This window comes from Mytilus galloprovincialis, chromosome 13, assembly GCF_965363235.1.
Source record: "Mytilus galloprovincialis chromosome 13, xbMytGall1.hap1.1, whole genome shotgun sequence".
NCBI lineage: Eukaryota > Metazoa > Mollusca > Bivalvia > Mytilida > Mytilidae > Mytilus > Mytilus galloprovincialis.
Window position 1 is genome coordinate 18986091 of NC_134850.1, and position 15534 is coordinate 19001624.

The following is a 15534-nucleotide window of genomic DNA, read 5'->3' on the forward strand; positions in this document are numbered from 1 at the left end:
TGGATTTAAAATAGAGGGCTGAAACAAAATTTGAATTGAAAAATAGTTCTTACAGCGTTTCAAAATATATATTCACTTTGGGGTGGGGTCATGACAATTTTTGATATTTAAAATATTTAGTAACTAGTAAACATGTATTGATATAAGAAAACTGTGTAGTGTGTATTAACTTAAAATAAAGTTTACTTAGGATTTCTTTTCATTACTTAATTCATCCCCCCCCCCCAAAAAAAAGTAGTAATATAGGATGCATAACCAGGTGCTCCGCAGGGCACAGCTTTATACCGTATACGACCCCAGTGGTTGAACCCTGAACAGTTGGGGCAAATTTGGTCACAATATTCAAGCTTGATTCTGTCTGAATTTGGATTGTGATCAAATTTTGACACAGTATAGGTTTTTGTAACAAAATTAATGTGGTCAAAGATCTAACATCTAACAAATCTATTGCACAATACTGTGCAATTGAAGATTTCTTTTTGAAACTTTTCAAAATTGGAAATTTGAAAAATTTTGAAAAAAAGGAAGCTCTTCAAAAAATGGTAAACAAAAAATCCCCCCCCCCCCCAACTTTTTGAAACCCCCTTGGTGCAATAACCCTTAAACTCAATCCCATGCTTTCCTGTGGTGTTGAGTTGTCATTTTAATGTTATATTTCACATGGCTATAAAAGGGAAGGTTTGGCATGCCACAAAACCAGGTTCAACCCACCATTTTTTTCCTTTAAAAATGTCCTGTACAAAGTCAGGAATATGGCCTTTGTTATATTATAGTTCGTTTCTGTGTGTGTTACAATTTAATGTTGCATCAGTTGTTTTCTCTTATTTTTGAGTGTAAATTGACATTGCGATAAGACGTGTCACAGTACTTGTCTATCCCAAATTCATGTATTTGGTTTTGATGTTATATTTGTTATTCTCGTGGGATTTTGTCTGATGCTTGGTCCGTTTCTGTGTGTGTTACATTGTAGTGTTGTGTCGTTGTTCTCTTATATTTAATGCGCTTCCAGCAGTTTTAGTTTGTTACCCCGATTTTGTTTTTTGTCCATGGATTTATGAGTTTGAACAGCGGTATACTACTGTTGCCTTTATTTCCATTGCAGAATTGAACCTTGTAGTACAATTTCAGAGAGATCCATACACAAGATATCGTCATTGTTGTTTGGGAACTAGAAACATGCTTCTTTTTGCCCCTAATTCCAACATATTTTGGGCAATTAATCCAAAACTTAATCCTAGCCTCCCCTTTGTTATATGGTACATTGTGATACAATTTCAGAGATACATACAATAACACATAAGTTATTTTCTTGAAACTAGAAAAATGCTTGTTTTGACCCCTTTTTGGCCCTTAATTCCTAAACTTTGGCCCCATTAACCCTAAAATGAATCCAAACCTTCTACTTGTAGGTTTAAACATTGCAGTATGATTTCAGAGCAATTGAAATACTTCTACACAAGTTATTATCCTGAACTAGAAAAACGCTTGTTTTGGGCCCTTTTCGGGCCCTAATTCCTAATTTGTTGGGAACATCATCCCCGAAATCAATCCCAACCTTCCTTTTGTCGTATTGAACCTTCTGAAAAAATTTCATGAAGATCTATTCTCTTAAACTAAAGTTATTATCCAGAAACCAATGTGTCTTCGGACGACAGAGACGCAGACACCACAGATGAAGACATCATACTATTATACGATCCCAAAAAATTTTTGGGGTCTTATAAAAACACAAGTTATCTATATCAAATCATTTACTGGCAAAAGACTGTCAAAAATGTCAATATTAATGTACATTTTATTTTCTGTAAAAAATTGTGTACAATATTTATATATATATAGCCATAAAAATCTTAATTTAAAAAAAACAAACAAGATGGTATTAATTCATACAATAGAGTATTTTTCCCATTTACAAAATAGTACAACTTCTTCATTCCTTTAGTCACTGTATTGGACGATGTACAACAAACCATTCTGTTCCTCAATGGGAGTTTGTCTCTCTTCATCTTTAGATATCTTTTGACCTGGAAAATATCACAATTATCACATTAAATCAAGAAAACAATTAACCAGGTGCTCCGCAGGGCACAGATTTATACAACTGCAGAAGTCAAACCCTGAACAGTTTGGGAAAGTATAGACACAACATTCAAGCTTGATCATTAATCTTGTGTTTAAATTTCATAGATTTCTATTTACTTATACTTAAGTTATTGTGCGAAAACCAAGAAAAATGCTTATTTGGGCCCTTTTTTTGGCCCTTAATTCTTAAACTATTGTGACCACAACCCCCAAAATCAATCCCAACCTTCCTTTAGTGGTATTGAACCTTCTTTAAAAAATGTATAGAGATCCATTCAATAAAACAAAAGTTATTGTCCAGAAACTAAATGCGTCTTCGGACAACAACAACGACGCAGACAAAAACATCATCATACCATTATAAGACGCAAAACATTTTTGGGCTGTCATATAAAAACAAATGATGATAATGACTTTTTTTTTAAATCAGAAACTCATTTAGATGCAGCTTGGTCTAAATCATTTCAGAAAGTATCATTTTGCAAACAAATGCATGTCCAGTTATGAAAAAAAAGCCATGGATATGCTTGTTGAATTATCTCCCTTTAAATTGTCAACCGGAAAATTGCCTCATTTTAATGTTGCTTTGGTTTAACTGTCCCATATATATTTTAACATGCTAGTACTGTTATGAGAATATTTTTACATATGTCTTATAATGAGTAATTGATATTTCATTTTACAAATGCAAAATATGATATATATTATGCTGTAAAAAAAACCAAACTTGTATTTGTATAATATTTAAAAAAAAAAGTTGTTCATAGAGTCGCTTTTGTGTAAACTTGTGTTTTGATATGCTGTATAGCTTATATGTTTAAGTACCAGTTGCATTTAAAATATGATTTGGAGAAGTTCCAATTATCTCCCCTTAGAGCTAGTTTTATAGATATTATTTTACGTCAGAAACATTATATTTATCATCTGTTGAACTTCAACTGTACCAAAATCAAACACAACAGATAGAATGAATGTTGCATAACTATGCTGATTACATACATGTATAAAGGTATATATAAATATATATATCTTAAAAAAATTATTTGCTTGGATTTAATTATTATCAGTCAGGGGTGCTACTTAAACAAATGATTTCATTATCACCTATTTCAGTGATTTGATAAATTCATAGTTTCCTTTGATCTTCAAATGCTAATTTCATTGATTTTCCATATTTTCACAAACTTTTCTATAATTTTCCTACATAGATCAATTATCCCTTTTTCTATGGATATTAACTTCACCAGTGCGCTTGGGCAGTAAGTTAGTGCGCTAAAGCTTTATAAAGTACCCTTGGGAATTGTTCTGTAATCAAATATTCATTAACTACTCTGACTATCAGACAAAGGTCAACAATATTAGGTAACCTGATTGGTTTTCTACAAAGTTAAAATGATATACTTCAAGGTTATGTCCTGATCTACAAATTATTCCAGAAAATGCATATTTTAAATAAATTGTATAAACTGACAGGCTTATCAAGCAAAAGACAATTTCTAGATGTACATAGTTGTTTTTTCAATGGAATTCTTGTCTTTTAACCAATAAAAAAATAAAGCTTGTGAGAAAAATATCAAGAAAAAGTTATAAACACTTATTGAAGTGATCTTCTCAAATTACTTGTTTCAGTGATTTTAAAAAGTCTGTGTCTATTTATAGAATTTTTAAAAATATTTCACAGCCAAAATCACTTGAAGAAGTGATTCTGAAATCACTTGTTTAAGTAGTACCCCTGACCTGATTATACTGTAAATTCAGAAATTAATGCATGCCTTTATTATTGTGAATCTGTTACTACTCACTGGTTAAAATAGAGATTTATTTAATGTGATTGCAAACATTTTGTTAAGAAAATCACATCTGAAATTTTGAATAAAAGTCCTTATTAATACAAACATGTTACTGTTGCTTTATTTACCTAAATAAAAACAATAATTTCTGATATTACAGAACTAGAAAATCAAGAGAAACAGACACAATAACATACTGTGTACATGAGAATGTAAAAGAATTCTTTTACATCTAAATGACTTCTTCTTACAAAGAAAAGATAGTAGTATTGCATGCATACAAAATATAAGTTTAAACTCTGTTTGGTGAACCAACGCCAATCGATACAATCCCTGAATTGGATACCTTAGTATGCAGGATTGTCAAATTATGCAAATGAATGCAACATCTAAATAATACTCCAAATTGACATCAGACAACAACACTTCAAATGGTCTGCAATTTTATTTGCTATGGTCTACATGTTTCGCCTGCAAGCTGTCAATTTGGAGTATTAAAATATAAGTTTATATCTATTAAAAACATTTACCAGCAAAAGGCTGCCAAAAATGTCTATCAAAATGGAAAATTTTCTTTTGCATCTGTACAACTACTTCTCACAAAGAAATTCCATTAACTTTCCAATATCCAAAAAAGTTTGCACCAAAAGTTTTCTGTCTTCTTTCCTTAGAATATTGTATTCTTCGCTGTATGTTACAAATGATTCTTTTTGATGCAAATGTTCACTACATAAATTGTCATAATAACCATCATCTGCTTTAAAAGCTGTAAATGTGACCTGAAAAAAATAAATTAGCTTTTATTATACATGTTATATATATACATGTATATGTATTTTTAATAAAAAAAAAATATATTTGTTCCATTGTCCCCTGCCATGCACATGTTTTACATTTCAAGTGGCATAACTCTTTCAAGAAAAATCAATTTTCCACCATTATAAAACTTGTCTGATATATTGCTGATATAAACTTATAGTTTTTAGTTTTATAAAAAATCTCATAAGAATTAGTTTTCTATGCTGTTTCTAGTGTACTATTATGTCTGTTTGTCTTTGTCTTTTTTAGCCATGACTTGGTCAGTTTATTTACAATCTATGAGTTTTAATGTCTCTCTGGTTTCTTTTGTCCCTCTTGAGTGCTAATGAAGCCATTTTCAATAAATTTAATATTTCCAAGGGACATAACTCGTTAAAAAAGTTGATCTGCCAGCATTATATTACTTGTCCGAGATATTGCTGATATTAACCTATACCTATAGTATAAGTTTTATAAAAATCTGGCAAGAATTGTACCTGTGAGAAGGGTAACAGAACAAGACAGATAGAAGGACACACAGGTCGACAGTATTTCCATGTTCTCAAAAATGCCTTAACCAGGGGACAAAATGTATGCAAAATGCCACCATCTGAGACTTCCTAGTCATCACTTCCAGTAATCATTACCCGGAGATGAGGAAGTCATCTTTGAATGACGATGCCAAGGCAAAAAACAAACAATGAAAAGGCAAACAAGTTCATTATAGTAAACTGACTATGCACCAAACCAATTATTAAACAGGATTCAGTGTTCCAAAAAAATCACAACTAAGATTGATTCTAAGTCATGAACAATTCAGTATACTTACGATTAATCTTAGTTTTTTTTTAGAAAATGACCCCAGGGTGATCTGAGGTGCTCTGGAAGGGTTACTTACTTTTGTTCCTTGTACAATGAATCCAAACATTCCATTCTTCCCAAACACAGAATATGGTAATGTACACAGGTACTGTCCACAATGTTGACCTTTCAGAGCTGATCCAATATGTTGAGCATTAGATCCTTTAGGCATATTTGTTAAATTTCTTGTGTGGTCACCGTCTTCATCTTGATTGCATCCCTTAACCTTAAATACAAACCAATTTAAATCATGTGTGAATACTGTATGATAAAATATTAACTGGAGGCCCAAATTTTGGTAATATGTTACAAAAATTTAAAGAGTCAAATCAATTTAAGTCAAGGTGTTTGGTATCACATTAAAAATCTGGAGCTGAATAGTATCTTGCTAGTAATCACTTAATAGACAAATTATTTAGACACTCACCAATTAATTACAAGGAGGCTTCTAATGGACTGTTAATGAGTTGATTACATAATTACATTCAGTTTTGGGCCGCATTTCTTTCTAATTGTACTGTTATACCACTGTCCCAGGATAGGGGAGGGTTGGGATCCCGCTCACATGTTTAACCCTGCCACATTATTTATGTATGTGCCTGTCCCAAGTCAGGAGCCTGTAATTCAGTGGTTGTTGTTTGTTTATCTGTTACATATTTGTTTTTCGTTCATTTTTTTATATAAATAAGGCCGTTAGTTTTCTCGTTTGAATTGTTTTACTGTGTCTTATCGGGGCCTTTTATAGCTGACTATGCGGTATGGGCTTTGCTCATTTTTGAAGGCTGTACGGTGACCTATAGTTGTTAATGTCTGTGTCATTTTGGTCTCTTGTGGATAGTTGTCTCATTGGCAATCATACCACATCTTCTTTTTTATATAATTTTGTAAACGTTGTGTGGCGTTTGTTGTTGTTTTCTAAATGCTACAAAAGTAGAAACAAATACATCGTGTAATAAGACTTTACTGACCCTGTTTGAACTTCTAATAATGCATGCAGATGTTGTTGGTAAACAGACGTTTTACAAACGTAGAAACAAATACTTCGTTTAATCAGGTTTAAGTTAGAAACAAATGTAGCTTTTGTACTAACAAACGACAAAAGCCAAAATGCAGACGCATTTTTTGCGTGTGTATAGTTTTTCAAACGGAAAAGTGAGTTTTGAGGTGTAAACATTTATCTTAAAGAAAAAAGAACATTTGTTTTTCTTAACCTGTATAACAGCACAAATTTTGTCATCACCAGTTTCTGTAGGATGGCATATAATAGCATTAGGTAAGGAAACAAAATCTTTTCTACCAATTGACATTGAGTACTTTTCAACACTTGGACTGCTCCTACAAAAAAAATGTTTTTCTTCATTGATAATTTTATGAACCTAAATAAGGCCAAAGAAAAAAGAACTGTATTTTTTCTTTACTGTTAATTTTATGATCCTGAATAAAGCTTGTACGACAAAGAAAAAAAAATGAATCTGTGTATAGGGTTTCCTTTCAGAAAAGTCATGAAAGTAGGGTTTATGTAGGTATTTTTTTCAATTACTTATTGAGTATCATGAAAGATACAATATAAAAAAGAAGATGTGGTATGATATTGCCATTGAGACAACTGTCCACAAGAGACCAAAATGACACACACATTAACAACTATAGGTCACCGTACGACCTTCAACAATGTAAATAGCCCATACCGCATAGTCAGCTATAAAAGGCCCTGATATGACAATGTAAAACATTTCAAACGAGAAAACTAACGGCCTTAGCTTATTTATTTTAAAAAAATGAAAGAACAAGAATGTGTCCAAAGAACACGAATGTCCCACTCGCACTATAATTTTCCATGTTCAATGGACCATGAAATTGGATAAAAAATATAATTAGGCATTAAAATTAGAAAGATAATATCATAAGGAACATGAGTACTAAGTTTCAAGTTGATTGGACTTCAACTTCATCAAAAACTACCTTGACCAAAAACTTTAACGAGGGGCGTAAAGGGGGGGTATCTGCACGGAAGAACGCGAAATAAAATTGCCATTTCACGATGAACGAACAATTAAAAATGTCTTGCACGTTGATCTTTTTACCGATTTCACGAAACACGGTGAATAACGAACCTTTTTCACGGCTGCACGTGAAATAAAAATGGCAAAACATGTTGCACGAAAATAACCCTTTACCACCCTCTTTAACCTGAAACATGCACTTTCATTTTCTATGTTCAGTGGACCGTGAAATTGGGGTCAAAAGTTTAATTTGGTTTAAAAATTAGAAAGATCATATCATAAGGAACATGTGTATGAAGTTTCAAGTTGACTGGACTTCAACTTCATCAAAAACTACCTTGACCAAAAACTTTAACCTGAAACATGCACTTTCATTTTCTATGTTCAGTGGACCGTGGAATTGGGGTCAAAAGTTTAATTTGGTTTAAAAATTAGAAAGATCTTATCATAAGGTACATGTGTACTAAGTTTCAAGTTGATTGGACTTCAACTTCATCAAAAACTACCTTGACCAAAAACTTTAACCTGAAGCGGGACAGACGGACGAACGGACGGACAGACAGACGTACGAACAGACAGACGAACGGACGCACAGACCAGAAAACATAATGCCCCTCTACTATCGTAGGTGGGGCATAAAAACAAATATGTAACACATAAACAAACGACAATGTACATCTAATTTTGTCTAGATTCACTACCACAACCAATATGATTATTGTCTTAAAATACTAAATTCATTTATATACAAGCTTTAGAAAAAGCAAAATAAATGTGGCTTGTCTTGCTGTTCTATATATAGTGCATACTAATATCATAAATAAATTTTGTATTTTCTGATACAGTTAACATATTGTATTAATATATTTTTTTATTATTTGTTTTTCATATTTTCAATTAATAATTATTTATAAAGATAAATCAAGAAATTAAGTCTTTGTAAGAAGATGGTTTACTTAATTATGTATTGCAAAATAAGGAACAATAATTCTTATTATCGATTTATCGTAACCTTACATTATATACATAAATACTTGATTGGCTAAAATGTAAGGGTTATTAATTCCCCTTGGGCTTTAAAGACCTCTCAGAGTAACCCTTACTCAGGTTGACCATTTTGGATATTTACCTACTCAGTGAACCATAATTGTATATTGTTTATACAAATAAAACAACTGTTTTGCAGTGAATTTGTGAATTTGAGTAAATATCACTTAAAGATTTGTTTGATTCATGACTCTTTCTTATTAATGTGGTACATAATTTCACATCATCTTCAGTAGTGAACTTGCATGGGTTCACATAGTAAAATTAGTTATTATTTAAACATGTACATATGATAATGCATACCCAATCGAATTTTTAAATAAGTCAGGGGAGGGGATTGTCTCCCCTGACTGACTGCAATAATAAATTGAATGATATATATATGAATTATCAAATATATATATTATATACTTTCATATCTTGTATAGGAAAGGGTTTATATAGGCATTGCCTTTTATCCAATCCCTTTGTTTTTATGTACGCTTGATTTTCGACCAACATGACCATTAACAAATGAATTATTTAAAATGAATTACATTGTACATTTTTCCTTTTAAACCTATACTTGTTTCATGGATTTGAAAATTCTGTGTCTATTTTTGTGAAAATTTTCAATTTTGCAAAGCCAAAATCATTTAACATGTTTAAGGTGTGATTCTGAAATCACTTGTTTAAGAAGTACCCCTGTTAAATGTATGTATATCATAATGTACAAATGTATACCTATTTGTACACATACATGTACATGTATGCATATGTTGTCTCTTTGACATGTTCCCCATTTTCATTCTCAATTTTATAACAAAATATACATATATATACATTTGTACTTTATCATGTTTATTGTACTTACACAATATTTAAGCCAAATGTTCTGGCAAAAGTGACAAAGAGTTCCTGAAACATTCCTTCTGACAATTCTTGTGATGTGTTTCCTTTTGTTCTCCGATGCATGTACAAAAGCTGCCACACAAAAGTCTTTAGACTTGTAGACAGTTCTCTACAAATTCTACAAAATAGCCAACATAAATTCATTACCTAATTGGGCTATTTAAAAAATATGATGACTTTCCTTTAAACCTAAATGTCAGTCTCTTGTTTGATTTGATTTATGGTGTTTTTAAATGCAACTTTTCAGCCTCATTAAACATTGTTAAAAGAAAAATAGGCTATTTCGGGGGGGGGGGGGGGGGGGGGGGGGGTCAGTTTATATTGCTGAAGGAAGGTGGAGTGCCCAGAGAAAACCATAAACCTTCGATAAGAAAACTGACAATCCTAGTCAATTAAGATTAAGAGTCGAGTGCACCCAGTCTCTTGTTTGATACTACATGTATATATATATCATTGTACAATGTTGTATATGTCAATGTATGTGATGCATTAGGTCAGATAATGTATTAACTATGATAAACAAATGATAAACATAATATTTTGGTTCTTACTACTTTATGTCCATGTTTAAATTTATGCAAAATTCTCATCATTGCTGTGCACCCAAGGAAGTATATTAGAAAATTCTTTTCCGAAAAAGGGGGGGGGGGGCCTCTGGGCCCCCCTAAATCCGCCTCTGAAAATGGCAATAATATTGCATGTTTCTTTATCTTTGCAATTAGTTATACGTCCTTGTGTGCACCTCTTTCAAAATAAAAGACTGAAAATTAAAAAGTGTAATATGTTTCTACAATGGCTGTCAATTGTAACAGTCATTACGGCATGATGTCATATATATCACTCATTTAAGTAAGTCCCCTGACTGATGAAATGCAACCCTGAAAAACAACTGGCAGCAAGACATGCAAGAGGGACATATTTATTCTATGACGAAATGTCATGACTTCATGATGTCATTGGCAACATAAATTGGGTGAAATAGGGGAAACTGAATATTTGTATTACCTTTCTCTTGCAAAGCGTTGACATCTGTCAGATCTTGTTACAAAGTTATCAATCCAATTGGATTTCTCAATCTCCTTTATTTTCATAATGTCACTTATAGAAATATCGTCTATGTGATAACAATCAATGTCAAAAACATCCAGAACTGCATGTTGAAAACACTCTTTTTTCTCTTCATCTTCTTCGCTTCGAAACCAAAACAGATTTACAACTTCAGAACGGATTGTCTCCTCAACAAAATGTAAAACACCCTTTGAGAAAACTGTGTTTATGAGTTCTGGTGCACATGTGTCAAATTTTATTCCAATATTTGGTAGTACCACGTCTGTCCATTCTGATGTGTTTGTCCTCATTGTGTCAAAGACACTAGTACTGTCTGTTTCGTTGGACATTCCGGGAAAAATCTTCAGGGGAATAAAAGTAATGGGGAACGAAATCAATATAATGTATGTATGTTTTGTTTATCTCTCCGTAAACTAGGAGAACCATCTCACGGAGGGAAAAGGGAGACGAGGCAGCGTCGGCCACTTTTTGTCAGAAATTCTCTGTGGGTAATGAATGTAGGGAAAACAGTCACAATATATGTTTTTGTATGAAAACTGGCACATATACATTCATTTTTATATAGAGGAAAATCCAACTTCGTTTTGCATGAAAATGGTCATTTGATCACATATATATATATATATATATAGGTCATTTTCAAAAAATGTCGAATTTTCAGTACACCCAAGCTAATTTTTTTTTATTTCTAATGGAAATTTCAGTTGTAATGGTTTAAATGAAAGCTTGTCGGATTTGTGATTCAGAACATTAATAATAAACACACCTTACATCAATTTTGATATTAAGATTAAACTGCATTTAAGTCCGATTTTGGGGGTATTTGTGTGCGTACATTGTCAGAAAAACACATTTAAAATGATTTTTTTCCGATTTTCTGATCGCCTTGATATCTTCAAAAGGGACTTTTTAAGAACGTTAATTATAATTCTAACGAAAAATCGCAGCTTCTTTATCATTGTACTGTATGTAACAGATTATCTACAAACTAAATTCAATCAGCGTACAGGAGGTTCATGTCTATCCTGTTACCGCTACTTAAATCAGTCGTTAAATTATTCTCCCTATGAATATTGAATCAGTCAGTGTTGATTTCAAAAATGCAAAGTAATCTTTACATTTAAAGCGCCTCGTTTCTTGAACGACAGTGTAGAGAAATGAAATTTCAAGACATTTAGTGAAAAAAATAGAGCGTACTTTTTTCATGTCAATGCTGTTACCAACCACTTTGATTAATTACACTAACAGTATGGTTGTAAAAAGTGCAATAACGTGTTGGAAACCAAATTCACAATAGAATCACCATAATCACTTCACCAAAGGGAGTAGTTATTTCACAACAGCAATCAAAAACGAAGAAATGTGTCTATCCTGTTACTATGGTTGCTATGGTTACAATAACAGGATAGACAATTATAGACAAAAACGTCGTTAATTTTTTTATCTTAACATGTAGGTGGAAAACGAATGAAATATTTCATTGTTTAAACTCATCTTAAGGTTATAACGTCTTAATCTTCCCAATTAAGCATTTGTAGGTGCAATACTGATATCGGTAACAAGATAGACAAAAAGGTAACAGGATAGACTTAATTTATATAGTGATATCAGAAACGTACGTTCCTATGTTCCTGTTACCAACGAAATAAAGAGAAAAGTAAATTAAATTATGAGGGATTTACTTGATGTTGGGTTTATCTGAAAGGGTGAAAAAATGAAAATGAGGTCAAGGTCAGATGACACCTGCCAGTTGGACATCACCTTACAGTCCTTCCATACACTGAATATACTAGCCCTATTGCTTATAGTATTTGAGATATGGACTTGACCACCAAAACTTAACCTTGTTCATTGATCCATGAAATGAGGTCGAGGTCAAGTGAAAACTGTCTGACAGACATGAGGACATTGCAAGGTATGCATATATCAAATATAGTTATCCTATTACTTATAATAAGAGAGAATTCAACATTACAAAAAATTTGAACTTTTTTTCAAGTGGTCACTGAACCATGAAAATGAGGTCAAGGACATTGGACATGTTACTGACGGAAACTTCGTAACATGAGGCATCTATATACAAAGTATGAAGCATCCAGGTCTTCCACCTTCTAAAAATATAAAGCTTTTAAGAAGTTAGCTAACACCGCCGCCGCCGCCGCCGGATCACTATCCCTATGTCGAGCTTTCTGCAACAAAAGTTGCAGGCTCGACAATAAAAACGAAATTGGTGTCCCTAGCATTATTATTTTACATCATCAAAACGAAAATTTATGTATCAACAAGAAACATCTATGAATTGGAATTAATGAATTCCGTGATAGAAGGTTGCAGCTCACAAGGAAGCTACTTAGCCAAGAGTTCCAATTGCATGACGAAAGGGAAATTGTCCCTTTGTAAGTTTTGCGGACGCCATCACGAGTTGAATGACCGAATATGGAATATCCAATTTACAAATGAAGCTGATATATTCCAAACTACAATCCCGTCCCCCTTTCCCAAGATTGACCAACCGAATAAGATTGATTACTGTGTTTGTTATAACAATAGCAACAATGAGATCAGCCCCAGTTAACGGTGGGGTTCGTATTGCTCAGTCTATCTATTCAGTCGTTTTGTTGTCAGTTTGTTTAAACTTATGAGTTTGAGTGTCCTGTTGCTATCTTTCGCCTCTCTTTTTGAAAACAATCTGTAATCTTTTACAATTCACGAAAATAAGCTATCATCACTTATCATAGTTTCATCTTCTAGTATTATCAATTTTTTTTGGTCTAATATTGAAATTTGAAAAGTCATGTTTGAACTGTTCTCCATCTATTGCAGTCAGCACAGGTTGTTGAAACGGCAATTTTGTTTTTTGACAAGAAGTTTTAGTTTTCCAAAAAGTGTCACTCAATCTATCCCGTCCTCCTTTCCCTAGAATGTCACCTACCGAATTTATCTCATCACTGACGAGTTCAACATAATCTGCTTACCCTTCTGTAGAACCTGAGATTATACCAGTTTTTGATGGTGTTCGTATTGCTCAGTCTATGTAGTCTCTTGTGTGTACTCTTGATTGTCTTTTTTTTCCATTTTCTTCTTTTGCCATAAAATTGCCGTAAAGTATATTTCCGACTTATTAGTTTGGATGTGCTTTCTGTTATCATTAGACTCTCTTATCCCGAAAGTCTTTAAACCGTTGATATTTTCCTTTTAAGAATTCAACAAACATTTCCTCACATGTTCAGATAATGCCTAACTATAAAATTTGGAAGATTGTTTAGTTTAAGTTACTGACCAAGCAAGCCAGTATATATCACTTAATCTGCACAGACCTCCCTTTGAATGTACTTGCATACGGTATTTTTAAAGACCTGACCGAGGATAGACATACATCCTATTCTTCTTGATGTCAGCAGGAGATCACAGAGGCGGTTAAAGAAGACTTAACGGTTGCCTTAAAAACAAATTCGAAATCTGAAAATTGAGAAAACATATTTGAACTTGCTACTAGCACATATTATTTCGCTGATTTCATGGTTAATCTAGGTTTTCAAAATCATATAAATAATCTTGATATAGCTTAAAAAACACCCGACTTAAGGGGTAGACCTTGGTTCAGGGAGATAACTCTTTAAATCAGTTAAGCGTTTGTAAAAGTCAAGTTCATCCATGTATTTTAACCATTTACCTGAAACAGATTGAAAATAATCTATGTAGCCTAGAAGCTTAGAATATATTCTTAAAAAATGGTTGACATAAACGAACTGATGATTTTAAGAGTTATTTCCCTTAACCTAGGTCTACCTCCTTAATTGTTAACCATTGTAGCAAGTTCAAATATGTTTATGCTGTCAACCAGATTACCTTCAAACTGAATACTAGTACACTTACGAAAGCACATAATCAGTATAATTTCTGTGTTAAACATGTATACCTTATCATAGTTCAGAAATTGCTGATTTTGTATATAACACATTTTGAATTAAATGCGTTTGAAGCATTTCTCTTGATTCACCTTTATTAGAAACAGTACTTAACATCTTAATCTTTATATTGACCTGCTGATTATTCTGACAATGCTTGATATAAGTGTGATTTTGTGTGTCATAAAATAGCTGTCTTACTGATAGATTCCGTTTATCTTCTTTTACCTAAATATTTGGAACATAAATATAACAATACATTAGGATACTAACAACCAATCTACTATCATGCATATCAGGTAAATAAACTCATCATAGATACCAGGACTAAATTTTATATATACACCAGACGCGCGTTTCGTCTACAAAAGACTCATCAGTGATGCTCGAATCTCAAAAAGTTAAAAAAAAAAAAAAAAAAAGAAAAAAAAGAACCACTTCAATTTTTATTTTACTTGCTATATTCAATGCCAATGCTGCACTTGAGTGAAAACATAAATAAATATACTGCTATTAAAAAATGTAAGTTTATTGATAAAGATCTCATGTACTTCATTTATGAACAAATCATATATAAAATCAATAAAAGTAAACAAAATGTATCGGTATTCCTTAACCAAGTGAACCTGTTAAAAGATAAAATGAGCTTTAAGTAAACACCAACTAAAAACTGTGAACTTTATATTATAAAAAAGTGATTTGGAAGAAACTCTTTTCTTTATAAACTACTGGTGAATGACCACTCGACTATATCTAATAATTGTTCTCAATAGTTGTGGAGCATACAATAAAATTGCAATAGTTTTTTCGCCAATATAATTTAATTACATTGATATTTTGTCCCAGCAGTTATTTTATAATACAATTGTAAGAAGTGCTTTCTTCAGAATTCAAATTATTCCTTTTTTCATCAGTTAAGCTACTATCAAAAATATGGTTGGACATTTTTATAGCCTTCTATATGGTATGTGATATGCTCATTGTTAAAGGCAATATCTTAACCTATTGTGGAATACATTCACTTCATTTAATCTCTGTCTCTCCTCTAAAGTTTACTAATCGCCAAAACTGCACTTCTTTCCTTTC

At 32.3% G+C, this 15534-nt stretch overlaps 1 protein-coding gene across 2 annotated transcripts; it reads right to left on the reverse strand.

Annotated features, from left to right (window-relative positions):
* Positions 1-1783: 1783 nt before the first annotated feature.
* Positions 1784-11048, reverse strand: LOC143056415 (uncharacterized). Of its 2 annotated transcripts, XM_076229504.1 has the most exons (6): positions 10478-11025; positions 9435-9590; positions 6743-6866; positions 5569-5757; positions 4403-4651; positions 1800-2024 (listed from the first exon to the last, which is right to left on the reverse strand). In XM_076229504.1, exons 1-5 carry the CDS (start codon positions 10867-10869, stop codon positions 4463-4465), a joined length of 1050 nt encoding a protein of 349 aa, XP_076085619.1. In that variant the 5' UTR covers positions 10870-11025; the 3' UTR covers positions 1800-2024; positions 4403-4462. The 2 variants fall into 2 exon arrangements, with proteins under 2 accessions (XP_076085620.1, XP_076085619.1); XM_076229505.1 differs by lacking the exon at positions 9435-9590 and having other exon boundaries at positions 1784-2024; positions 10478-11048.
* Positions 11049-15534: the final 4486 nt, after the last annotated feature.

Excerpts from the sequence above, each read along its gene's own strand:
- LOC143056415 (XM_076229504.1), bottom strand. The coding sequence starts at position 10,869 with ATGTCCAACGAAACAGACAGTACTAGTGTCTTTGACACAATGAGGACA. Across the intron at positions 9,591-10,477 it reads CAACGCTTTGCAAGAGAAAG|AATTTGTAGAGAACTGTCTA; the intron begins GTAATACAAATA and ends GCTATTTTGTAG. Across the intron at positions 5,758-6,742 it reads AAATTTGTGCTGTTATACAG|GTTAAGGGATGCAATCAAGA; the intron begins GTTAAGAAAAAC and ends TTTGTATTTAAG.